The 26,456-nt window shown below is 58.0% G+C and overlaps 1 protein-coding gene across 5 annotated transcripts in view; it reads right to left on the reverse strand.

Moving 5' to 3' along the window:
• Positions 1-26,456, reverse strand: part of OSBP2 (oxysterol binding protein 2) — a 165,002-nt gene that overhangs the window by 23,715 nt on the left and 114,831 nt on the right. For all 5 annotated transcript variants that reach the window (XM_067700241.1, XM_067700239.1, XM_067700240.1 and 2 more), the window contains one exon: positions 9,213-9,469. In XM_067700241.1, coding sequence (XP_067556342.1) covers positions 9,213-9,469 — 257 coding nt within the window. The remainder of the gene's footprint in view (positions 1-9,212; positions 9,470-26,456) is intronic.

The following is a 26,456-nucleotide window of genomic DNA, read 5'->3' on the forward strand; positions in this document are numbered from 1 at the left end:
CCCTGAACACAGTCACACTTCCCCTGAGGCCCCGCCACAACTCTCAGAGCTCACGCGCCGCCCTGACCAGGAGCAGAGCCACAGGCCACCCCAAAGCCCCCGACTCAGACACACTGGGCCAGCATCCAGGCCCCTCACGGCATCACCTCACTGCCTACTCTGGGGCAGGCCCATAACCTCCTGGACCTCAGTATTCTCGTGAACAGAGGGCTGAACCCCAGGACTCCTGCAGAGTCCCCGATTCTGTGACCCACTGGGTGATCGTCCTCTGGACGGGAACTGGGTTCCAGTCTCCCAGGCCTGCCCCTTCCTCCCACCCCCATGGCTGTCGAGAGTGTCCCTGAGATGAAGAGGTGCAGGGTCCTGTGGGCAATGCGATTCTACCTCTGTGGGGAAGGCAGGGGGCCTGTTGACACGCCCAAAGCAGAGTGAGAACCAAAAGCCCAGAAAGGAAATGGCGGCACCTCCCCCATGCCCCTGCACGGAGGCACCCACCGGGGACTCTCCCTTCCCAGAAGCCGGGCCCGTGAAGGGGGCTATGAGGGCTGTCTGCCCGGGGAAGCGTGTCGGGGCCCAATGGGAGTGGCTACCAGTCACCCCGACAGGTGTCGCACAGGACAGATGCAGAGTGTCTGAGCCGGAAACCTTGCCCAGCTGTGCCCGGGAGGAAGGAGGACGAACGCTAATCGCTTTTGCTGTTCCTAATCCTAATCCCGACCACAACCTCGCTGCTCCTCAAATGCGGGCGGGCGAGCAGGGCATGTGGGCAGTGGCCTGGGTCTCCTGCCCACCCTGTGTATGGCCTGAGGAGCCTCTCAAGCTCTAGGAGAGTCTGCAGAGCCGGGACCCCGCTCGGGCCCAGCCTTCAGTGGCCACGTGGAAACCATCAGTCTCCTGCAGGTCACTGCCGTCCTAGCCGGGCCATGAGGAGGGTGCCGGAGAGTCGCTGGATGTCGGGTGGGCAGCCCTCGGAGCCACAGAGGAGGTGGGGACAAGGGCCAAATGCCTGGTGGTTCCAGGCTGGGCGGGTGCCCTGGGCCGACAGGGCCAGCTCGGTGACTGTCCCCAGCTGTCTGCACACAGCAGGTTCTGATAACCCTGCTTGCAGGGAGGAAGGGAGAAAGGGCCACGTTTCCACCTGCAGCCAGCCAGGACCTGCCCTGGGGCTGACAGCCACATGACTGGCCTGCCATGGCTCTCAGGCGCAGGGCTGCCAGGTCAGTGGGTGGCCAGGGCCGAGGCTGCCCCACCATCTACCCCACCACATCGATCCTCACATGGCCAGGTCACTAGGACCCACCTCTCAATGGTCTGTAGTAATAATAAAGGTGGCGAACAGAAGAAAAACGTGCAGAATCACAGGTTCCCTGAGCCCCTCTGCATGGCCAGCAGCTCACACTAGGGACACATCAGGGTCAACACAGTCTCTCCTTCCCCTCCCACTGAGGAGCAACAGGCTGGCCTCAGCACATTACCTCCCGACGGTGGGAAAGGGCTGAGATTCAGGCTGGGACTGTCTGGCTTGGAGGCAGCCATGCTGGATGAAACACAGCCATCTCATGCTCCAAGACTAAGAGCGGGTCCCCCAGGAGCTGCGATGGGGGTGCCAGGCTCTCCCGGGGGTCCATCTGGCTCAGTCTCAGCCACGCCGCCATGCTCCGTATCCACCACCCTCCCGGCCCCTGGAGGCTGGGCAGCTCCCAGGGCTGGGCCCCCTTCTCACGTGGCCCTCGGCTCGGGTTGCCCCGCATACAGGGGCCGGCCCCTCTCGGACACGGAGGGGATGGTCACGGCTTCTTCTTAATGTGACTCACTCACAGCACTGGGGAGTCAGCTTCTCACTTCAGTTCAAACTTTAAAATAGCCCTTTCCACATTCAAAATAGTTTACCCCTCGTGCACAGGAACCAGCACCATCTGGCTGCCAGTTTGCCAACTGATTTTAGACCGTCCTGGAATCTATTTTTACTCATCTCCCCAAGCCTGAAGTGAGCAAGCTGTCAGGGGCAGAACAGAGGTCAGCTGGACAGCAACCTGCCCACGGGCCCCGGAAGGACGAGGAGGGCGGCTCTGGGGCCTCTCACCACCACTCTGCTTGGGTGGGTGCGAGGAGCCCCTCATGATCTCCAAACAGGGCTCAGTGAAGCCTCAGAGCATTTCCAGCGGTAAACAGCCCCTTCTGATCTGGTCCGTTTCTATGATGCCACAAATCCAAGGTCCTGGCCAAGTGCCCTGAGTTGCTGCCTCTGCGTCTATGTACCCCCCGCCTCCCCCACATATCCTCACCTGCGCCCCTGTTCCCACTCCCACCGGCCGCCTCCCCCAGCCCCCAGTGCCTCTGCTCCCCCCTCATCATGCTCTCACAGCTCCTCCAACTGGAGCTGAAGCCCCCTCCCACCAGGCCCAGCTGTCCTGGGCATGCGTCCTCCGCCACTTCCCCATGCCCCTGCCCTCAGGATCTGCGCCCCATCCCACCCGGCCAGCTCTATTGTGGGCACCAGGGTGTGTCCCTCGTGGGCCACTACCTTCCTTGGTAAAAGCATGCCGGGTCCATCCCACTGGGCCCTTGGAGGGGGGCCTGGTGGGCACCACCCTCTGTTGGCCAGCACACCCCCCCTGGCTTTCTGCACCTCGACTGTCTTTGGTCTTTTGTGGGGCTCGCCTACCATCCAGCTCTGCTTGCCCACTGGCTGCCCAAAACCTATTCCTGAGGTCAAGGGCCCCCCAACTCTGAGGGGCCTCTCACAACTCAGGTGTAGGGGCCATGTCAGGAGGGGGCCTGCAGAAGCAGAAGTGGGGAGCAAGCCCCGAGGCTGCCAGCTGACGGAGGGGCTCAGCGCCTTCACGCTGGTACTGTGGCTGCCTCCGGGCCTGCCTGAGAGTCACAGAAGCGGCTCTCTCCCTGCCAGGCTCCACCGCCTGGCAGGTGGACAGACCCTATTTCCCCCACAGGGAGGGGAGCGTGCACCCTACCAGCCCAGGGCAGTCTCGCCCCAGAATGACCGTGGCACCACTGTGGGGCTCTTCTGCCCAGGGCAGGGGCCCAAGGCCAACCCACAGGGGAGCCCAGGTGTGCTGGGCCTAGTGACAGGTAACACAGCCCTGGCCTTCTGCACAGAGCCCCGCAGCCAGCAATGGGGATGGCCCAGGACCAATGGCTGTGACCCTCTGTGCTCATGTAGCCGCCGGGCCTGCCACCCTTGGGCAAAATGACCGCTCTGGGCCTCGGGGGTGGCACGTGAATAATACAAACGACAGCGATGACAAGGAAGCTGTAATGACACCAACCTCACGTGGCCGTTGTGAGAAGCAAAGTAACGGGAGGAAACTGGGGCGGGCGCCTGCTATCACACTGCCACCATCCCAGAGGCCTGCCTCCAAGCGCTCTGCTTTCCCACAAAGACAAACTTGCGGGAAAAAAGAAGAAAATGGGAGTTTGTTCTTTTCACTTTATGGAAACAAATACCCAAAGCCTGAGCTGGTAACATGTATTAATTCTGCCATTCTCTACCTCAAACCTCGTGATGGAGCCAATGCTGTAACACCGCATGCGTCCTGGTTCTTGGGGAGGGAGGTGCCGCTTGCGGTCCCCACACCAGGGCCGGGGGAGCCCTGCACACGTGCAGTGCTTCGAGGCTCAGTCTCTGAACCACGGCTGATCACTGCGCTGTGAAGTTCCTTCTAAATGGCATCAAACGCAGTTACCCAGACGGTGATCCAAGCATGGACCCGCCGCACTGCCGTTGATCAGACTCACAAAATCACCCACTAGGGAATTTTGCCAGACACTAAGCAATTCACTCAGTCGCTCCCACGTTCTTTCACAACCAACTCCTCTCTCTTATTCACTGAGGCTCCCATATGCTGGACACTGTGCCAGGCATGGAAGCTCCAGGGCTCCCAGCATCACCAGGGAGACCGTGTCCTGTCTGCACACTGCTGCGGTAGAAAAGCCCATGAAACAACAAGGTCCTACTGTATAGCACAGGGAACTATACTCAACATCCTGGGATAAACCATAATGGAAAAGAATATAAAAAGGAATGTATACATGTGTATAACTGAGTCACTCTGCTGTACAGCAGAAATTAACACCACGTTGTAAGTCAACTATACTTCAATTAAATAAGTTATTTAAAAAAGAAAGAAAGAAAAGCCCACGAGACTCGTGGACCTGCAGACAGGGCGACAGTCAGCAGAGTGGGGTGGGGATGCGGAGCTGGGAGTGGGTTAAAGGTGGGCAGAGGAGGGGTTCCTGACCCTCCTTCCCCCGCTCAAGGGAGGGATGGGTTTATTTCCCTCCTATGAGGCGCAAGGCTCTGGAGCCTGAAGACCTGGGCTCCTATCCTTAGCAGCTGCCTCAGTTTCCCCACTATAAGCGGCTGAGTGGGTCGGGGGGAGATGGTGCATGCAGAACGCCTTGCAGGCGACGTGACCATGGGTAGTTGATTCTCTCTCCTGTCCTGGCTCCCTGCTGGCCAGGGCCCCACCAGCCCCTGGCACCCAGGGCCGACCCAGCCAGGTGGACTGTGAGATGGGCCCTGGGAGTAGCCGTGGGCTTGCGGGTGGGCTTCCCAGGAGAGGTAATGTACATCTGAGGGGCGATAGGTGGGGAGGGTCTGAGAGGCTGTGGCCTCCTCAGGTTAGGTGAGTGGCCAACTCTGGCAGGGGATGGGAGGCAGACGGGGAACAGGTGGGAGAGGAGGCTGGGAGGGGCTGCTGGGCCCCCGGGGACAGTCAGGGGTCATGTGAACCCCACACCTGTTCCTCCCAGGTGGGAAGGAGATGTGTCTGCTCTCATTTCCAGGGCAGTGGGTGGTAAGGCCGTCATCCACACAGCCAGCGAGCTTCGCCCAAAGACCAGGTCCTGCCCAAGGGGCCACCACAACTGGGGAACTGTCCGCAGAGGCCCAGGAAGGGTAAAAGGGTGGGGGAGCTTTAGAGCCTGATGGCGTGGGTGCCGTCCCAGCACAACGCTTACAGGGAACCATGTGTAAAAAGCTCGGCACCCCCTGCGCACAGCAAGTGTCCACAGCTAGTGTTTTCCTTCCCTGCCTGGGAGAAATCCTCCTGACCCTTTCTGGCCCCACTCTGTGGCCACTACCTCTCCCTCTGCAGGCCCCGCCCTGCCACTGAGGGTCACTCCCCAGCCCTTCCATGGCCCTCTACACACTTGGCCTTCACCAGTGGGTGTGTGAGCTGCTGCCCTGCTTAGCTACTCCTCCCAAAGGCTGTACTGCTGAGCCCACGTGAGACTCAGCATCACAAGGAAGATCCCTGGACCATCCCTGGGACCCCTGGATCCTCAGGGGCCGGATGGGTCTGCCTGGTCCTCGCTGAGTCCCTACCTGGCAAAGGCCCAGGGCAGGATCAGTGGGAAGCCACTCAGGTCTGGGTTCAAATCCCATCAGGCAGGACTTTCCTAACTGCTTGAGCCCCAAGTTCACTATGGGGCCGCTGACCTGCTCAGCTGCTGCCCCCCGAGGCCTCCTGAAGGCCCACCAGGCACCACCCTCACAGGCCTGCTAGAAAGAACCCTGCCAACCGAAACCACAATAGGAGGGAAGGAGGCCGGGGCTCAGTACCACGTTCCCGTGGAAAAAAAAAAAAAACACGTTTATGACTTGATTTCATAAAGCTCTGTTCCTGTGTCTTAGCAACCAAGCTGGGTCATTTCTCTGCAAGGCCAGGTGACCAGGGTGGCGAGGGGTAGTGACCAGCAGCTCTGCACCCTGCTCAGAGCCTGCACTTTCTCACTGACCTCGTCCAGGTGAGGAAACGGGGCTAGAATGGCTTTGTAAATGGTCACTTAGCAGGTAAGTGAGATGTGGGCCACTTAGAACTTTTACCCCTGAGATACAAGACCCACTTTGATTGAGACAGAGTGTATCGGGCACTCCCACTGGGCTACTATTGGGGCCACAGGTGAGTAAGACCTGAGCTTGACCTCAAGGGGCACAAAGCCTGGTGGGGGATCAGACGTTGAAATAATGGGCTAAACACTGCTCAGTGGGCTGGGACCACTGGGGGATCTAACCAGGAGGAACGGCTTCCTGATGGGGAACTCGGAGAGCCTCCCGGCCGTGGTGACGTCCATGTGGGGTTCTGAAGGATAAAAAGGGATCTGCCAGGCATCTGAAGGGTGGGGAAGGGGTATTCTAGAGGGTACAGTGCAGGCAACGGCAATACAGTTCAGTATTCCTGATCCAGAACCTCCCCCAGACATCCTGTTCCCTGAAACACGTATAAAAGGGGCCAGCCTCAAGGTGAGAGCCAGATGCCCCCTTGGGGAGCAGGGCCACAGGGACAGGCCTGCCTCAGTAGCCACGGTTCCTGGGATCTTGGAAACTGTCCAGAGAGCCTCCCTCCCTGCCCTGCTGGGAGCTCAGGATCTAAAGGCTAATGATAGTGATGCCTTCTCCTGAATCTGAAGGTTTAGAAATCTCCCTCTACTTCTCTCCTGAAGGCTGAACAACCCCAGACTCTTGGCCGTCTTGGGGGAAGGTGAAGAAGCAGCAGTGCATCTCCCTGTGTGGGGAAAGTGCAGCCTGCCCAGGGCCCTCCACAGGATGTGTTTGCCTGCGGGCTTTGTGTGGCCTGCCGTCCCCCATTTTCTGCTCCATTTCCATGACCCAGGTTTAATCGGAGCCCACGAGGTGGAAAACCCAGAGCCATTCACCATCCACAGGAGGGGGCTGCCCTGGCTGTGCGGCTGGTGGGAGGAGAGATTCCCTGAGTTCCCCAGTAGGGGCTCCCGTCAGTCAGGGCAGGGGGCAGGGAGGGGATGGTGGAGAGGCAGTAGGAAGCCAGTGTGGGGGAAGCAGCTTCCTCTTCTTACACTGAGATCTGGGCGGATCTGAGGGATGAGGATTTGTGCCTTCTGGGGACAGCTGGGGGTGGCTTCCACCCATCCTGGGTCCCCACCTTCCCAGGAAAGACCCTGGTAGGGCTGCAGCCTAAAGGTAAAAGGCACACCAGGGACTCAGGTCCCTGAGAATGGGGGTTTGCCCCAGGTGGATGCGAGGCCACCCTCCATGTGCTGACCTCAGAGTGGAAGGGGGCCTCTGCAGCCCTTGAGGGTCTCACCCTCACAGTCATGAGGGCCGTGACTCCCGCAGCGCGCTACACAGACTTGGGTTTGCGTCCAGTTTGGCCACTTAGCAGCTGGTGACCCTGGGCAGCTCAGGGAGTTCTCTGTGCCTCTGTCTCCACGTGGATGTTAGCGGTACTAACGAAGCTGTGGGGAGGGGTAAGGGGTCCTGGATGGGAGTGGGCTCCCCTCGGGGCTCGGGGGTGGGAGCCACATGGATGCCTTAGTTACAGCTCCCTGGTCCAAACCCCTCCTAGTAACAGGGGTGGAGGCCAAAGCCTGGCCAGGAGTGGGGACGCTTTGCCTAGGTGGCCCCTCTGCACACAGCGGGGGTTTGGGCGTTCAGGGTCTGACAGCCTCCCAGAACTGAGCCGGCTCTTGCCAGGTGAGAAGCAGCTGTCAGGAAGGGTCCCTGGAATAAATGCAGGACTCTGCACTAGGCTGGGCTCCCAGCACCTCACTTCTGTGCCCCCACAGTGGAGGTGGATGGGAGAGGCCCTCACGTCAGGTTCATGTTTGCAGGGGGCGCAGATCCCAGCCCAGGGTGCAGGCTCGTCACTTGGGTCCAGCACTCCAGGTGCCAGAACTGCTAACAGGCTTGCTAATCATCCCCAGGGGCCTGAGCTTCCCATCAAACAATTCATTACGCACTTAGGTAGCGAGCTGTTTTTATGGCTTCGTAAACACAGATGAGCCTCTGATGCCTGATAAAATACTTTCGCTAGAGACGCCAGCTGAGCAGCGCATTATCTGGGAAAAACCAAAACCACTTACTCAAGACGATGCGGCTTTAGTCTCCGCATGTGGGGAGGTCATGCCAGGGAAACCGCGGGGAAGCACAAATGCATCATTATGCCTTAAATGCTCGATATCGGTGCCTGTCACCGGAAGAAGGACAGTGACAGAGGCCCCTAGAGTCTGGGGGCTGTAAGGAGGCCAGAGGGTGGACACGGGAAAAGGAGAGAGAAGACCAGTGACAGGGCCAAACAGCAGGGCGGCCACAGAGCTGCAGTCCAGCAGCCTCTCTGCACGTGGGCGCCACTGCACCCCTGAACGCCATGGACAAAGTCCACACCTGCGAGCACCTGTGCGTGTTTCCCTGGAGTCTGGGAAGAGGGTACAGGCTCTTGGCCTGCAGTGGGCTCCAGCCTCCACCTTCCCACCCTGCCCTCAGGTTTCCTGGTGTTGGACAGAGAGCCTAGTCTCTGCTCTGACCCCCTGCTTTGGAGGCTGAATCCCCCAGCTGGGGCTCACCTGGGCACTGGTACTGTCCACTGTCTCTGCGGCCAGCCTGCCTGAACCGCGTTCTCTGGACCCACCTCCTCTGAGGCGGCCTCCATCTCCCCACACCTCTGTGCTCTGGCCCCCAGCTCCCACGGTGCCATCCTAGCTGGGATGTGCTCATCCTGGGGGCTGTCCTTGGGAGGAGGCTGTGGCCTCCTCTGACACATCAGACCTGTGTCCAGAGGGAGCACATGCACCTCTGGGGAACACTCATCAGGCAGAAAGAGGAAGGACCCAGAAGCTCGGTTCAGCCTTGAACTCTCTGCCACCACGGAGAGACCCTCCCGGTTCGCGGTCACAGCTGTGTGGCTCCCAGAACCCGTGGAAAGGGGGAACTCCTGGGGCTGAACCCCTCAGTCCACAGACGTGGGTCCTCGTTCAGCTACTTACTATCAGGTTGGCACGGCTGTGGTGGCCTCAACTCGAAAGCTCTTCTGACTGAGGGACCCCCACCACACATGCAAGCCCCCCATGGTTACAGGTCCCAATCCTGCTGCATCTGGGCCACGTACTGGGGGAAAGAGCAGCAGCAGCTGTTGCTGAAAAATGCGGCAGCCGCGTCCCTACTGTGTGTGCTGAGCCGGCTGCTTAGGTTGGGCGCTCCCTTCCTCACCCAGGCCTGAAGCACCTGCAGGCTTAGCCGGCTCTCACACCCAACTCCAAGCTCCACCCAACAATGAAAAGCAGTGTCCGCACCCCGTGACGACGCGTGGATGAGATGACACGGAGGATGACGAGAGCAAGAGGGAGCCCTGGCCTGTCCCTCACCCTGGCCACCCACTGGGGGACTGGGGAGCCACCTCCCCCTTGGGGCCCTGGGCCGGGCCGGCGGCACTCACATTGATCATAGCATTTGAAGTGATGCGGAAAAGGGTGGCCCGCTCGCTGACCGCCTTCAGCTTCTCGCCACTCTCACAGGGGATCCTGAGACCGTCCAGCTCGCTCAGGGAGCGCTGCAGTGCCACGCCGTGCTTGGCCACGAGCTCATTGCATGTGCTGAGGTCGTCCAGCTTCAGGGAGAGCTTCTTGATGGTGTCGTGTAGCTCGCTCTTATCAGCTGGGGAGGCAGTCTCGTCCTCGTCGTCCCCAGAGTCATCTGTGGAGACACGCGGGGTCGCCATGGTTCTTACGGAGCAACACACACCCAGAGGCCCGGGAGGTGCCGGCTCCTGGCCAGGGCGAGGTGTCTGCACAGCCCCTCTGGAGTCAGTGCGGGGGATGGAAGAGGGGACCAGCTTGAATGACAGGGCCTGGGCTGTGCTTTGCAGGGGGCACCAGCACCCCCCAAGCTGATGTGCAGGCAGGGGTGGGCTGTCCGAGTGAAGAGGTGGAGATGGCTGTGTGGAAGCGGCTCCCATCCCAGACCCCGCAGACCCTGAATGAAGCCCGGGCACTGTCTCCACGTCACAGGCCCAGCCCGGGCTGACCCATGCCTCCCCCGCCAACCTGACCTTGCTCTCCGCTGTCCGCCCACCCCCGGTCCCTGCAAACAATGAGTGCTCGTGCTTTGGGCCTTTCCCTCTGTGTCCCCACTGTATCCCCACTGTGTTCCCACTGCCTGGAACCTCCTCACCACCCCCAGCTCCTCAGAGGTCTCACCCCTGCCCAGCCCAATGCTGCCCCATCTTCAGAGCCGGCCTGAAGACCCCCCAGGCCACAGTCACAGCTCCCTCCCCGCTGCGACCGGTGACCCCCTCCCGCAGGTCTCTCCTGAGGAGCAAGGCCATGCTCACCTATGGGCGTCTCTTGTGTGGAGACACTGGCTGTGGCCTCTCAATGGCCTTGTCAGGGTAGGGACTGTACCACTCCCAGGGGACAGACAGGTGATGAAGCTCAGGTAGGTGAAGCCCTGGCCCAGGCCCCCTGGCTAGTGTGTCTGCCTCCAGAGCCACCCTCTTCACGCCTGGGGGCCTCCATGAGGAGCCAGGCAGGTGCTCACGCCCCACCCCCTCCCTGCTTACTCGACCCCAGGTGCCCTCGGCACCCCTTCCTGGGAGTCTGAGGTACCTTGGAGCCTGGCCCACTGCCAGCCCAGCTTGTGTCCAAAGGGGCGCGGGGCTATGGGAGCCTCCGGGGTGCTCTGCGGCGAGTGGGGTGGTGTGGGGAGCTGGCCTGGGCCCTGCTGCTACTTCGACACTGGCCTGTGAGTACCAGAGGCTGTAATTGCTGAGCGGTGTCTGAGATGCCTTGATTTAGAAATAATTAACAACTTTTTTTTTTTTTGGTGAAGGAAATCTGTAACCCAAGATAGAAATTTTTGAAAAAAGGACGCATTGTGAGAGAACAGATTTCCTCCCATGGCAGACAGGGTGCATGGGGGTGGCCACAGCTGAGACACTGCTCCGCACATGCCCTGAGCTGGAGGCAGGGCCTGGCCAGCCTCGGAGGGGTGCCTGGAGCGAGGAGGTGGCAGTGGGCAGCATCCAGGCTGGGGGCAGGGCTCGCCCACCCCATCCAGCCCAACTGCAGCCCCGAAATGACCCAGTGTCTGGAGACCACACGTGCCGGGCCAGGCCCTGGGCCACTCGCTTGACCAGTGTGAACGCCGAACCTCAGTGACCAGCAGTGCAGGCGTGAAAACGCAGCTTCTGAGACACCAAGCCACCGGTTTAGGGCCTGTTATCAAGGGGGCAGTGCTGGATCTGAACCCAGGGGGATCTGCACGGAATTGTTTCCTCTCTCTGGATCACCTTAGAAAGGCTCCAATGGCTGACGCGTATCTTGCCTTCCTGGGTGCCAGGCACTGGGCAGGGCGCTGCCTTGGTTAATGCACGTTGATGACCCAGTGAGGTAGGTTTGAGGGGGCAGACAGGTGCTTTGAAATTGCCCAGGGCCACAGGCGGGGAAATTCTGGAGCCTCCAGGCCTGTCCGGCTTCAGAGCCTAGGCTCTTAGTTACAACGCAACCTCCTCTCACTTTCCAGGTTCAACGTGTCAAACAACCAGAATGGCCACCAACCAGTCAGCACAGCTGCTGCTGGGCACTGGGAGGGGCACACGGGGGCATGCTGACTGTGGGTCAGCCTGAAAGTGACCCCCTGTGCTCTGAGAAAGAACTGACCAACCTAACTCGGAGCATCTTCCTGCGGGACGGGCAGAGGGTGGGTAATCGCACCTTAGCAAGCAGCTCTTAGGGTCCAAGTTCAGGTCCAGCTGCCAGGGACACAGGAAAGTGCTTGTTCTGCTCCCAAGTTGCTGGCTGTGTTGCTAGGGGAGGGATGGGAAGACACCTGACCAGCAAAGTCTGTTCTATGGGGATGCGCAGGCAAAGTACCTCTCAGAGGGACAGTGAGATCAGAATGGGGGGGGAGGGGCGAGAGGAGGAGTGACTGGATGAATGATCTTGGCTGCATCCCAGGAGGCCTGCATGGAAGCGGCAGGTCACACACAGAAGGGCAGGGTCTGGAGAAGGATGTGAGTAGTAGCACAGAGGAGCTAGCTGGAGAGGGCACAGCTAAGGAGCCTGGGCCTTCATCCCTTGGCAAAACGGAGTATGTGGGCATTTGAGCAGAGGTCCATGGATGAGAGGAGGCTGGTGACAGACTGAAGGGCAAAGCTGAACAATGAAGGGGACCCTGGCCCCCAAATGGTGAACTGTGGCCAGGCTGAGTCCCAGGTCTCAGTTCAGGGTCAGGGGTCTTTGCAAGGAGTAAATCCATGTGGGACACACAGATGAAGCTCAACATCAGAGATGCAAATGAAACCACTCAATGTGACGTTCCTCAAAGTAGCAAAAAGAATAGATGGCATTAACTCATCTTGTGCTTTCTGAAGGATGAACTGGCAGTTACCCATCTAGAGCCATGAAAAGGGCTACTCGGCTTCCACTGCCCCCCCCACACCCCCACCTGCCCCCCGGACGGGAGCTCTGCTGGTGGTGCATGTCGTCCAAGGAAGGAAAACACTCATACGTGCAAAGTCGCTTAGGCTGTGGTTCTCAAGCTTGTGGCCTTGGGGGTTCTCAGGCTTTTCTGACCCCACACATCTTCACTGTCCCCACTCCCACTGGGAATAAAACTCAGGCACAGTGAGCATCTGAGAGGAACAAAGTAACAATCCACATCTCAATAACACAGCAGACACTGAACTATCCATGGACTTAAAAATCCTACAGGAATTCTGCAACTATATAAATACAAGAATAGCAGCAACTGGAATCTAGGACCACATCGAAGCCACACATCCACCCACGGTGGAGCCCTGGCCTGCCTCAAAGCTCATGTGAAGGCCAGAACTCAGCACAGAGCAGCTATGCGGAGGAGCTTCCAGGCTGCCCCTGGTGTAGGAAAAATCAGGTGGTCGGAGAGCAGAGGCTTGAGCTCCGGGGCACCGCCCCAGGCGGGGGCGCTCACACGTCTGCCCCAGCCGCTGACATGAGGAGCCTGCGGTCCCTGCGCAGTGGGGAGGTGCCAGCACAGGGCCGAGGGTGGAGGAGGCAGGACTGGACAGGAGATCCCCTTCACCGGGCAGTAGGTGTGAGCAAGGGGCCGGTTAGGGGAGCCCAAAGTGCACATGGCACCTGCCCTCTGCCTGGTGAAGATCGTTTGCCATCCTCCACGCCGAATCTCAACCCCTGAGCACAAGGCCCGTCTCTCCCGCTCTCCCCGGGACACGCTGGCCTGCAGGGCCCCTCACCCACCCCCACCGAGCTCCCTGCGGTCAGTTGCCTTGCTCCACTCATGCTGGCCTCTGGCTGGCTCTGCACCAGCTGGTGAGCCCCGGGAAATGCTGCGTGAGTTGCACTCAGACCCAGCCCAGTCTCAGCAGCTCGGGAAGCAAGCTCTGGAAGAGGCAGCTTCCTACTGCTCAGCCGTGAAGGGCTGGGTGGGAAGGCGGCATCCGGCAGCAAACAGCCACAGCAATGGACGGTGGCAGCAATGGACAGTGGCAGTAGTGGCCAGGGCATACACAAGGTGCCGGCACTTCTTAAAGCACTGGACAAATAACTCACTTAATCTTTGCACCCTTAGCACCCTCATTTTACAGGTGAGAAAGCAGAGGATCAGAGCAGGACGGGTCCTACAGAGAGTAAGTGGTGGGGCTGGGGTCCCTCCCCTGGTCTCTCAGCACAGGCCACACTGAGGGGGTCACTAACAGGGGCATCTCACCCTGCCCTCTCCCTGCTAGCCTACATCATCTCACCCTCCTCCCCCACCCCTCCCGAGACTGTTAGCCTCACCAGGAAGAGGACAGAGCCAGAATGTCTGTACTGGGGGTGGCGGCGGGACTGCAGACCCTGCCACCCACACCCTCATCTCAGCGGGAGGGCTGAGGTTCAGGGCAGGAAGCATCTGGCCAAGACCACCAGCAGCCAGAGAACAGAAGCCCACATCCCTGCATGGCCAGCCTCCAAGGACAGTGACCCCAGGGAGCCAAACTGGAAGAAGGACTGGAGAGCTGGAGGGGGCAAAGGGGAGGCCCAGGCAGGGGGCAGGCGGCAGGGGCTTCTGCCCTTCCATCCTCCCGGCCCCAGCTGCCAGGGCCATCGTGCTGAACCCCTGCTTCCCCAGGCCTTGCTCTGCCTGCCTGTCTTGCGCTGCTGCTCTGGGTGTGCTTCTAACGTTCAGATCAAACCTTCACAGAAAAGCGACTCAGCAGGAGCCCAGTGAGTTGCTCCACCAGCTGCAAAGACTGTGGCTTCTGAGACCAGGAAGCGGGCCTGGCAGATGGGGAAGGTGACTCTGCTCTTCTTCCCCAGGCAACTCTGCACCAACGAGCCTGCACCTTCTAATGAGAAAGACTTCCTGGGGAACTCAGGCCTGACATTCCTCAGCCAGTGGCACCCCGAGCCTCCCTGGCTAAAGTGACAAAAGCAAACAGCAGCTCCAGACTGTGGAACATGTAAAGAACAATCAACCCAGTCTCCAAGCCAGGGGCAGGGTTCAAGGTAAGGTGCAGGCAGCTCTGGGGATGGCGGGATCACATGCAGCAAATGACCGTGGAATAAAGGGCTCAAGCCTGTTCTCAGACACGACCATTTCTAGAAAAGCACCGACTCCTGAAATACCAACTGATTTTCACCAGCTAAATGCAAGAATGAATTCTCCTTTTTGTTAGATGAGAATAAATCCATAAAACTCGGGTTACCAACATGTTTACAAGGCAGCAGTCACAACTTCTCTGTCCATCCCGGCCAGGCCAGCAGAGTACGGCAGTGGCCTCCCATCCATGGCAAGCTTCCCAAGTGCATGAGTTTCCAACCCTTATCCTGGGTTGGCTAGTGTCCCCCCAAAATCATGCCCTTCCTGGAACTTCAGAATGTGACCTTATTTGGGCTGATGCAGGTATAATTAGTTAAGATGAGTCATATTGGAATAGGGCGGGTCCTTAATCTAATATGACTGACCTCCTTACAGGAAGAGAAGCAAAGACACAGAAACACTCGTGATGACACAGAGACTGGAGTGAAGCATCTGCAAGCCAAGGACTGCCAGCAACACCAGAAGCTGATCAGTACTCTGACTTACTGCCCTGAGGGGTGGTCCCTGGATGCTCCCTAGATAAGCACTGAGACTCCCACCTGGGCACAGAGACCTCACAGGTCTCTCTGTTCTCCCCTCAAGCCTGGCACACATGCCTCCCTGACTGCTCAGGGAGGTGGCCTGGGACAGCGGAGGAGCCCGGTTCTGGGCCAGGCAGTCCTGCTTCAACCCCACGTGGCCTTGGCTAAGGGTGCTTGTCCATACTCTGGGGATATTCATACCTCCTCTGGAAAAGGATTTAAGTCCCCAGCGTGCAGCCAGGGCAGAGCTGGGACTTCCTGGCCCCCCACCCACCAATATCCCTGTCACCCTCATCAGCACAGCTCACTTTTTGCACATAACCAGTCTTGAGTTTACTTCAAATCATAGAGGCTTGGAGCCAGAGGGAGCCCCGGTGTTTCTGCTGTGCCCCCACCCCCGCTTGGGGGGTCTCCTTGAACCCTTCAGTAGCCGGCTGCAGCTGAGGAGCCACTGGGCACCCGCACCAGGGCTGGGACCCTCTTTCACCTGGAACTCCTGGGAAGGAGTGGGTTGCCATGGAAACAGCCAGCAGAGCAGAGCCAGGTGGGCTATTTTTAGAAGTGGAGCTTTTTTCCCCCCATCTTTGAGGAAAATGGATCAAGTTTCTGGGTGGGGAGGCAGCTTTTTGAAACCAAGTAACCAAAAGGCTGCACAGATTGGTCTGGAAGGTGGGGGAGGTGACATGGTGGGGACATGGGAGCCAGGGGCCCTGTGGCTGCCCCATTTTGCATTGTCTCTTGCTTGTTTCTCTGGGGAATCTGGCTTTGCCCTCGCCTGCCCACAAGCTCCTCGGGGTCAAGGCACAGGATGATCAGGGCCCCCCTCCCCTCACACACTGTGGCTGGAGATGAGTGACAGCAGCACTGGCTGAGGAGGGGCCTCAGGACAGGTGAGGTGAAGGCTGGGGAAGCCCAGCACTCACGCCTCCCTCTGCACCTCCACCCAGCGCTGGGCAGGACAAGGTTTGGGGGGAGGTGGTGCTTAGATGGGTCCTGGCAGAGGGACAGGACTGCAGCGGAAGGGGACAGGCCTATGGAGGTGAGGAGACAAGTTCAGGGACACCAGCAGGGTTCTGAACAGGGAGGGACATTCAGATGGCTCATCCACCTCTAGGTGCCAGGAAGCCAGGGACCCCCGCCCTCGCCCAGCCAGGCCATGCTCTGCCTGTGCTCCATGCCCTTGCTTCCTCTTGGCTCTTCAGCCCATCTAGTGCCAGGGAGACCCCGTGGCTTTCCCACCTCCTTGCCACTCTCCAAATTTCTTTCCTCCTCTCCTCCGTCTGCAGATGGCTGCTCCCGGGGCTTCCCTGGTGGCCCAGTGGTTAAGAATCCGCCTGCCAATGCAGGGGACACGGGTTCGAGCCCTGATCCAGGAAGATCCCACATGCCACAGAGTAACTAAGTCCACACGCCACAACTACTGAAGCCCGCGCACCTAGAGCCTGTGCTCCGCAACAAGAGAAACCACTGCAATGAGAAGCCCGCGCACCGCAATGAGTAGTAGCCCCCACTCACACGCAGCAACGAAGACCCAACACCACCAAAAATAATAAATAAATAAAATAAATTTATTTTTTAAAAAAAGATGGCTGCTCCCCAAGGCCCAGTACCCATCGTTTCACCTGAGCACTGCCCTGAGCCCTCGGGCTCCCCAGCACTTGCCCCTGGACCTGCCTCTGGCTGATGGGAGTAACATTCAAAAATGTAAAAAGAAGGTGATGGCTTCTTGGATGACAAGGTACAAAACTTGCTAGCCAGGCACTAGGCCACTGACCGGGCAGGGCCCAGAGGGGGCCAGGGGAATAAGAGAGAAGCCTTGTCCCATTGGCCAGGAGTCACGGGAGGAGGCAGCCACAAAAGGGGACCCACAGCCATCCATGGGTGGGTGGCGCAAGGCAGGTGGAGGCCAGCAGACAGCCAAGGAGTGCCACTAGCTGGTGTGGGGAAGGGGCGAGGGGACAGGACACATGCTGTCTGAGTGCCTGCTCACCCCAGGCTGGCCCCGTCCCAGCCCCCTGCCACTCCACAGAAGAGAGGGCACAGGGAGGGTGGGGAAGGATCCCTGCTCCCTGCTCCACCATAGCAGGGAGCCTGCATCAGTGCAGCGTGGGCCCCGCTGTGCCCGTAGCCTGAGACCCAACTTAGAACGGCAGCTGACGATGCTGACATCATGCCCTGACCCAGCAGTGCTCCCTGACCCAGCAGCATGGTAAATGGATTAATGGGGACAGGCGCTGCTCCCCTCCCTCTCCGCAGGACAGGGAGGGGACAAGGCCTAACCCCCGAGCCCTGCAGCCTTCCAGCCATGGTCTGGGACCCTGAGTGGCCACACCTCCCTGGGGTCCCCAGGACCCCATGGGGGGCTTTCATCTCGCCTGAACACTAAGAACTTTGAGCAGGGAGTGCCTCCCGCTTTCCTGCAGTCTGGCTGTGCAGAGACCCCCACCGCAGGGCCTCTGAGAAGACAAGCACAGCCAGCGGGCGTTGGTTTCAAGTGAGAACCGTGGGGCCCTGCACTCTCGGCAGAAAACAGCCACTTCCAATTTGCAGTGTTAGCATCTCAAAAATTCAATTACAGCAGGTTTGCTGACTGTTATTTAGATTTCGGGAGGTTTGTTAAGCTGCCCAAATTCAATTGCAGAATCCAATCAGCTGGATGCTGACAACAGAAACAGGCCTTGAGGCAGGTCCACGAGGTCAAGTGACTTTGGTGGCTCTGAGACCCTACAGCCCTGTTGCTCAGTGACAGCCTATCCTGTGCTTCCTTGGGTCATGACTTCGCCATGTTATGACACAGTTTGCTGCATGAACCACACCCAGGAGAGGAATGGGTGGCGTGGAGAGTTATGGACTGTGCCCAAGACCCAAGGCTCCTGAGTGGTGGAGCTGGGATTGGCAGAGTGGTCTTTACAAAGAGTCTGATGGCCCCTGCCACTCCCATGGCCCTGAGGCTGAGAGACTGCAGCAGCTCACTCCACCCAGCCCGAGATGAAGCCTGTACTGGCTAGTGACCACCTGGCCTGGACTGGGCGAGTGGGGAGGTGAGCCCTGCCTGGGGTGACGCTGCTCCTGTGGTCCTTTGCCCTGGAGGAGGGCCCCACTCAGGCAATGGGGAGAGGGAGGCTGAGAGGTCTCCTAGTCTTGACAGAGAAGGGCTCAGACAGGAGCCCCGGGGTGGGGTCCCAAGAGGCCTTGGGAGGAGGTGACTGCCTTACAGGCACACCCTGCAAGGGGTGACACAGGAGGAGGTGCTGCTCCAGGGGGATGAGGTCCAGGAGCACGGGGCCAGAGCCCTGAGGAGGAGCACCCCTGAAGTGCAGTCCCTGAGGCAGGTCGGAGGCCTCAGCGCTGGAGAGTGAAGCACGGGAACCAGGTCAGACGAGACAGGGAGCCACTGGGGGCCCCTGGGAACGGGAGTGCCCCCCCACCAAGGTACTGCCAGTCCTTCCTGACTGGGAAATCCAGAAGGAAAGCAGATCTGTCTTTCCCAAAGTACATTCTGTGGGACACTAGTCCTGCAGGGGGTTCTGCAGAAAAAGGAACCAGTGATTTAAAAAAAAAAACTTCCAAAAATAGGATGAATGACGTCCTTCCCAGCCAAGGAGGCAGGTGACTGAAAGCTCTGAGAAGCTTGGCCTTGAGGATACCGGAAGGCATGGAGGAATCTAATCTGATGGAAAAATCAGATAATAATAAATAATAAATCGTGAAACCCTGGTAGGCAGATGGAAAACACAAGCCAGAGCACCGGCATCATATGACCTTTGTGGGCCCTCTGTGGCCCATCGCCCCTCCTCTCTCTCTGGCGATCAGCATGGGGTGTGTTGAGGGCACCAGGAACCGGGTGAGACCACATTCAGGCTCTCCAGCAGCTTCCACTGGAGAGGGGTGCAGGGGTGGCACCCCAACCTGGACAGCTATCAACAAGGCTGAGGTGGGGCCCCAGGGATGGGTGCCCTGGGCTGACACAAAAGTCGGGCTTTGCTTCCAGTCCACAGGGGATGCAGAGGCAGGAACCTCATCCCACAAACACGAATCTGTAGGCCAGTATCTGTGGTGACTGAATCTCTGATCTTCTCAGGGAAAAACACCCCCAGGGACCCCTGGGCTGGCTGTAGAGGCCAGAAAGCAGCGGAAGGCTGGGCGAAAACCTCAGAGAGCAAAGAAACAAACCCCCTTTCCTCTCACTGGAAGGGGCTAGGGCGCAGGGTCAGAGCCACGAGCCACATGATGGGTGAAAAATAAGTGTATGCAAACGACGGCTAGGACGCCCGCAGAACCAGGTGCCTTCCTCCTCAGCAGAGGGCTGTGACCTGGGGCCACACAGCATCCTCAGGATGATGGACGGCTCTGGGAGCAGGGCCCAACTCCAGGGAAATAAACACTGGTGCAGAGATGGAGCCTAAAAATAGAGGCGCAGGCTCCAATTATGGCATCTTCTGAGATGCTGAAGCCAACCTGCCACCCACAGCCCCCTCCAGCCCGCAGAGCGCCCAGCCCACCCAGAGCTTCCACCCTAACCAGGGTTTCCACGGGGTCTCCTAAAGGAATGGGGTGCCGTCCCAGATCCAGCACTGCAGGGAGCTGGCGTCCTACGCATCCCCCCACCTCCAGACTCACTCATCTGCCCCGTCCTGGTTTGAGTCTTGCCCCAAGGTCCCAAGGTGCAGAGGTGGGCTGCCCCTCAGCCAACCTGAGGCAGGTGCGTGAGGGCTGGACCCCATGCCAGCTGGGTTTGGGCGGAGACGCTGCAGCCCACCCCCTGCCGGTACCAGCTGACTGGGGGCGAGGCGCCGCTGCTCTCACCTGAGCCCTTGTTTAAGGGGCACGAGAGAGGCAGCTGGAGCACGGACGCTCCTCTTCCTCCGACCTGCTGATGTCGAGACAGGAACCCACCTGCGTCTCAGCACGGTGGATCCTCCCCGAGGCACCCGCCTCACCTAGACAACACTGAGCCTCCTCAGGGGGCTGCCATGCTCCCCCAGCCTCCACTGCAAGCCTCTAAACTCCATCCCACCTGTCTGCTCACTCCTGGCTCACAGAAAGCCTCCTGCAGGCCCAGCCTCCAGGTCAGGGGGACCGCCTGGTGCCTTGGTGGCGGGAAGGGCATCAGTATTTTTTAAAAGTTTCTCCAGGAGATTTCACACCGCAGCCGGGTGAGAACTGCTGGGTTAGATGCTGGCGAGGCCTCACCAAGCTTTAACACCTCATAATCCGAGGCTTCAGCCACATGTTTCCTCAGCGCTCCATATCTGTCCCCCACACCCTGCACCCCACCTCCAGGTGCTGCCTCCCAGCTCTGCAGACTGAGGAACCAAGGCCGAGGGGCTCACGTGGCCTCCAGGCATCTGGCTCCTGGGGCTCCCTCTCTCCGGGGCCCTACACTGCCTTCTGGGTAACCAAAGAAAAGGAAAAAAGTTCTCTTGGCTTGCCAGCTTAGGAAATTAAACAACGCCCTTGTTTCCATGTTGAAAGCCAGCCTTTGTCCACAGAACACAATTTCAGTTTGGGTGTTGCTGTCTCACCTCTGGTCCTGTTTCTTCACGACGGCGTTACTTGTTAGCAGCTGCCCCAGATCCCATCAGGTTACAAGCCGTGGCCTCCCCATGGCACTGGCTGCTGGGGCCGTGGCGGGAACACCATGGAACGGCTTCTTTCTGCCCTCGTAGGCAAGGGGGAAGCACTGCCCTTGGCCCAACCGTGAGCACAGCTCCCCGGAGGCCACTGAGCCCACCTCACACTTCTCCCCACCAGAGAAGGGCGCCCACCCCACGGTCCCACCCCCTCCGCTTCCCGTTGTGGGTCCAGAGATCCCTGACCAATGAGAAGGATCATTTAATGAACAACAAGGAGCCCCACCTGTGGGAGTGTTTAATCTTGCTCAGCACAAACACCTGTCTCACAGCCAAAGCAAGTGGAACTGAACTGAAGCGAGGTCTGCCGACCCACACGAGAACCCACTGATCCACCCCCAGCGGCGCCAGCATAGTTGAGCCACTCGCTGGAAACTGCCAGATTACATTTTCCTGGCTCGAAGACAGCCACAGCTGCTTATCCTTGGAAATCATCGGACGCCCACGTAATCACGCTAACAAGCTTTCCATGTGTGGCCACCTCTAGGCGTCAATGACAGAGAGTGACTGGGTCGGGGAGGAGGCGGGGTGGGGTGGGGCAGGGCTGGGAGAGGGGTCCCGCCACCTAGGAGCCCGACGGGCCCTGGAGGGGCAGGGGCTGCATCTGCCTGGCTGATCTCCACCTCCTGGGCCTGCATGCAGGAGGTGCCAAACAGAAACCTGTTGAATGAACGGATGCCACAAGGGACGATGGTGGGAAGCGTTTTGTGAACCCCAGGGCAGTGTGCAGGTGAGCGGTGATGGGTTCAGGGTTTTCCCCTGGCTCTTGAGAGAAGGCAGCAATCACAACCCACTCACCGTATGACCCACCCCCTTTGGCTGCCCAGTCCCTGCAAAGTTCCTCTTTCTCGCCCTGCAGACCTCAGAGTGCCCTCCCGCTGCTTCTTGCTGTGGGTGGTGAGTGGGGGCCTGGCCCTGGGCCAAGCTCTGTGGGGAGGGTGAGGAGGAGACCCACAGGCCCTGCCTGGGTGGTAGAATCTCATAGTCTGCTCCATGCAGGGTGGACAGGCCAAGTTGTGTCTTAAACAGAAAGGGAACAGAGCCACCCCTTTCATTTAAATGCCCATGTAAGACGCTCTCCCCTTTAGGAGTCAAGCAGACCTGCAAGTCCCAGTTTGCTATTTATCACCCCTGAGACCTTGCAGCTACTTAACTTCTTTACCTTCAGTTCCTCATCTGTAAAATGGGTCAATGCCTGTAATGTGCTTAACACAGTGTCTGCCACAGTGAGGCCACGAACATCAGCCATTATTACCTGGCTATAAAAAAGAGCCACACTGAAGGTAGAAAAGTCAAAAAGCCCTGTAGAGAAAAGCATAAAGTAGCAAAGAAACAATCACCAGCAATCCTCCTCAAGATAACCTCATCAACCTGTCTGATGCCAGTGGCATCTCTTCCCGCCCGCTCCCACATGCTACCCATAATGGGGACTGTCCCTTGTTCCAATTCTATGACTGCCGGCGACCAAGAACACCCAAGCAAGGGAACTCTCAGGGGCCAGGAGGGTGGATGGGAACTCTCGTCACTTGAAAGGCGTGTGCCCTGTGATCCAGGCACACCTGGAGCCAGGTTACCATGACTGCCTGCTCCCTGCCAGTCTGAGGTCCAGGTGGGCAGAGGCAGCCACCTGAAGGGTCACCTGAAGGGAAGGCCGCCAGTCTCTGATGGCAACACCAGAAGAGTACACTTGGCAAAATGTGTTTAAAGTGACCCGGCTCAGAGTGAGGCCGAGAGAAAGGGGCAGGAGGTAGGGACATTTTTGGAGGCCGTCTGGCTCCTCCAAAGGCCCTTTTGTTCCTCTCCTCATTCTGGGTCACTGTCCATGCAGCTAGGAGCCTGGCACAGGCCCTGTGTTTGCAGGCATCTGAACATTCCTCCTGGAGGACACGGAGGGCAGTGGACAGTCCTCTTCATGACCCACATCCTTGGGAGCCCCGACCCAGAACTGACAGGGGAAGGCTGGGGATGAGGGTCAGTGCGGCCGAAGAAGGCATTCCTGTACCCGGAAGACATCAACGCTTTCCAATTCCCAGTCTAGCCTTCTGTTTTGTGTTTCCTATGTTCCCAGGTCGCTAGGGAGGCTGGTGGGTGGGCAGGTCCTCAGCTTAAGTGTTGGTTCGGCCACCAACAGACTGTGTGATTTTGAGCAGGTCTCTCCCTTCTCTGGGCCCCAGTGTTTGCTCCTGAAAGGAAGGGCCTCTACCGGGCAGACCCACACTGCTCTGCGGAGAAGGTCCACCAGCTATGGTTAATGCAGAATTTAATGCGTACGTGCATTTGACCCTGGGCCTGGGGGCTTCTCTGCTAGTTGTGCTCTGGGATGGGGAGGAGAAAGAAACAACCCTGTGACGAAGCAAGCTACCCCAACCCCACCCCGGATGTGATGATTCAGCAGAACTGGTCATTTATGAAGAAGCCCTGGGAGCCAGGCCAGAGGCCAGGATCCATGGAGGCCCTGCCACCGTGAGATGGAGCAGAATGCTAATTGTGAGAGTAACTGCATCCCAGCCAGGCAGGCAGAGCCCAGATCTGGGAGTCAGAAGCGGGGCTCAGACCCAGAGGCGGGGGAAGGAAACAGGGCTGAGGAAAGGCCTGAAGTGGAAAAGGTTCGAGAGCGTCGGTCACCAGTGCCCCTGCCCTCTGCACGGCTTGTTCCTCCATTAGTCAGCTGTGCCCCTGCCCAGGTCCACCGTCGCCTCCCCAGCCCTGTTCCCACACCTGCTGGACAAGGAGGGCAGCCACCCCTCACAGCTCCGAGGGGCCCTACCAGCAGGACCGTGCAGACACCACTGTGGGCAGGTGGCTTCCAAGGCTTGGCTCAGGGGGAAAAGCTACTTGAGCAGTGATTGCTAAGGAGGAAAATCAATCTGAAAATAGTGAGGCCCCAGAAAAATTCACATTCGGGAGGAACCTGCTTGCGAGGAGCTTGGCCAAAGACAGACGAGGTGGGATTTGCTGGCCGTTTGCTCCCGAGGGCAGGAATGAAGCCATGGCCCCCGCCTCCCCAACGGCCCCTGGCTCTGACCATCTGCTTGCCCAGCCTCTGTCAGGGGAGAACTATTTTCTTCCGGGCCAGCAAGCATCATTCTCAGGCTCTTGGCTGATACACTGCTTACTGTAAATCAAGAAATTGGTTTTCTGTTTTCTAAAAGAAATGGAAATTAGAAATTCCAACGTGTGATGGTGTTTGCAAAGAAACTGCAAGTGATTGTCCCTAAAAATAGAAGGGAGCTGTTTCCAACTGCCAAGTCTTTGTGACTAGGAGCAGGGAATACTGCCACAGGGAACTGTGGGGAGGGTGAGATGGTGGAAGTGACAGCCACTGTGAGGCCAGGCGAGGGAAAATCCAGCAGAGACAAGGGAAGAGGGTGAGGGAGCGGGGAAGGAAGAACCTTGTCTCAGAGCAAAGCCCTAGAGGAGGGCCACCTGCCCACCTGGGGCTGTGCCGGCGGGCTCTCTACCTGAGTCCTAGGGACCCCTGCTCAGCAGCTGCTCCCTGAGCCTGCAGGGAGGCTCCTCACAGCCCGGGCAACGCAAGGTCCCCAGAGCCTGGCTGAGACCTTCCCCTCAACTGCAGAGCCCAGGGGCTTCTCACTTAGGCCACGGGGCTGAGGGAGAAACCTGGACCCACCCAAAGGTACCACGCAGTCTGCAAGGGCATCAGAACACAGTCCTGCACAGTCTGAAACCCCACAGCCAGGCGGGCTTGAATTACAACCAGACGGTCTGCAGAGATCCAACATCTTTGGGCCAAGTTTCCACCCGAGACCCATTTCCGATTGGCTCCACGTTGGCCTGGCGGGGCTCCCCTTAAATAGGTCACTGTGGCTGACAACTTTCTGGTGTCCTTGTCCTAGGCCCACCCTGGCTGGAAGGGGGAGGGACTGATGGAACAGGTAGTGGGGGGCCGTGAGGCCTTTGGGCTGTGCTGAGCTGAGGAATATTCAGGCCGTTTAGGGCCGGAGGACTTGGGGCCATGGAATGGCTGTGTCCTACAAAAGACCCCTTTTCTGGAGCAGGTGAGCCTGAGGCAGAGACTCAGGCAACAACAGAGGGTCACTGCTTGCTGGCCACACAAAGTCACTCCGCAGTTCACGAAGTACTCTGCCGGGCAGCCCCAACTCGGGTCACCACACCCCTGTGCTGTGGGCTCCACTTCTGGCCTCCTTAAGTGCCAGGGGTGCTGGGGATCTGTGAGGCGAGGTGCTGCCCCCGGTCATCTGATGGGCAGCTTGATTCTGGGATTTGGATGCTGGGGCCATGAACGGGGATGTGCCAGGGCAGTGGGCACATGAGCCAGAAGACAAAGAAGGAACAGCTTCCTTACAGAGCTGAGAGAGAAATAAAAAAACCTAGAATTTTATAGTTCATAAAAATGTCCTCCAAAAATAAAGATGAAGTAAAGATATGTTCAGACAAATAAAACCTGAGAGAATTTGTGGCTCCCTGACCTACAATAAATGTTAAAGGAAGTTCTTCAAGCTGAGAGGAAATGATACCAAATGGAAACTCAGATCCAGACAAAGGAGTGAAGAGGGCTAGAAATGACACCAGGCAGGACCCTGCGGGGACTTCCAGGTACAAAAGCCCCTCCAAGTCTTGTTTGTAGGAAAAAGGCTTTCGTTCCCCAGAACTTCCTTAAGTTCCAAAGAGCAGGCACAAGCGTTTACTAGTTAGGGAGGTGGGGGAATGTAAAAACAAAGGAAAAGCAGTTAAGCAAGAAAAGTAATGACAATATTCAGCATAAACAGAGCCCTGGGACTTCCCTGGTGGTGCAGTGGTTAAGAATCTGCCTGCCAATGCAGGGGACATGGGTTCGAGCCCTGGTCCGGGAAGATCCCACACGCCGTGGAGCAACTAAGCCCATGCACCACAACTACTGAGCCTGCGCTTTAGAGCCCGTGAGCCACAACTACTGAGCCCACGTGCAACAACTACTGAAGCCTGTGCGCCTAGAGCCCATGCTCCGCAATAAGAGAAGCCACCGCAATGAGAAACCCGAGCACCACAGTGAGGAGTGGCCCCCACTCACTGCAACTAGAGAAAGCCTGCATGCAGCAACAAAGACCCAAATGCAGCCAAATATAAAAATAAATTTAAGGAAAAAGAAAAAAAAAACAGAGTCCTAGTTCCTCCTCAAGGGATATACATAACAATCTGACACATATCTTTGAGTTCTGCAGGATGGTGACCCTCACCCAGGTGGAGGATGGTAGCTATATGCTGAACACAAGGATGCAGACCCCAGAATGGTTGGAACCAGGAGGTTGATGATTAAGATTCTGGAAACATCACCTTGTTACTTCACCACCAACCAATCTGAAGAAGGTCATGCACCCTGCAGCCCTCACCCCAAACGTTGCCTTTAAATTAAAACCATTCCCTGAAAGCCATCTGTCTCTTGTTTGGGTCTTTGAGCATAAGCCACTGTTCTCCTTGCTTGGTGCCCTGCAAATAAGCACCAAACTTTCCTTCACCACAAACCAGTGTCAGTAGATTGGCTTTGCTGTGTGGTGGGTGAGTGGACCCAAGTTCGGTTTGGTAACAGAAAAAATAAGTATGTGAGTGAACATAAAAGATGCTGGTTTTCTCATTTTAAAATTTCATTTAAAGGTAACTGTATAGAGCAAGTAAAAAAAGTGTATCTTCAAAAGTAAAATGGGACACAGCAGAAAGGGTGGGGGCCATAGAAGTAAATATATTGTTGCAAGGTTCTTACTTATAGCTGAAATGGTATATGATTTGAAGGAAGACTGTGATACGTTAAATGTGCATAATGTAAACCCTAGAGTGGCCACTGAGAAGATAGATGTACAGTTGTGAGCTAATAAAAGGAAAAAAATGAATACTAAAAATAATACCACAGGGGCTTCCCTGGTGGCGTAGTCGTTGAGAGTCCGCCTGCCGATGCATGGGACGCAGGTTCGTGCCCCAGTCCGGGAAGATCCC

This window comes from Pseudorca crassidens, chromosome 12 (genome assembly GCF_039906515.1).
Source record: "Pseudorca crassidens isolate mPseCra1 chromosome 12, mPseCra1.hap1, whole genome shotgun sequence".
NCBI lineage: Eukaryota > Metazoa > Chordata > Mammalia > Artiodactyla > Delphinidae > Pseudorca > Pseudorca crassidens.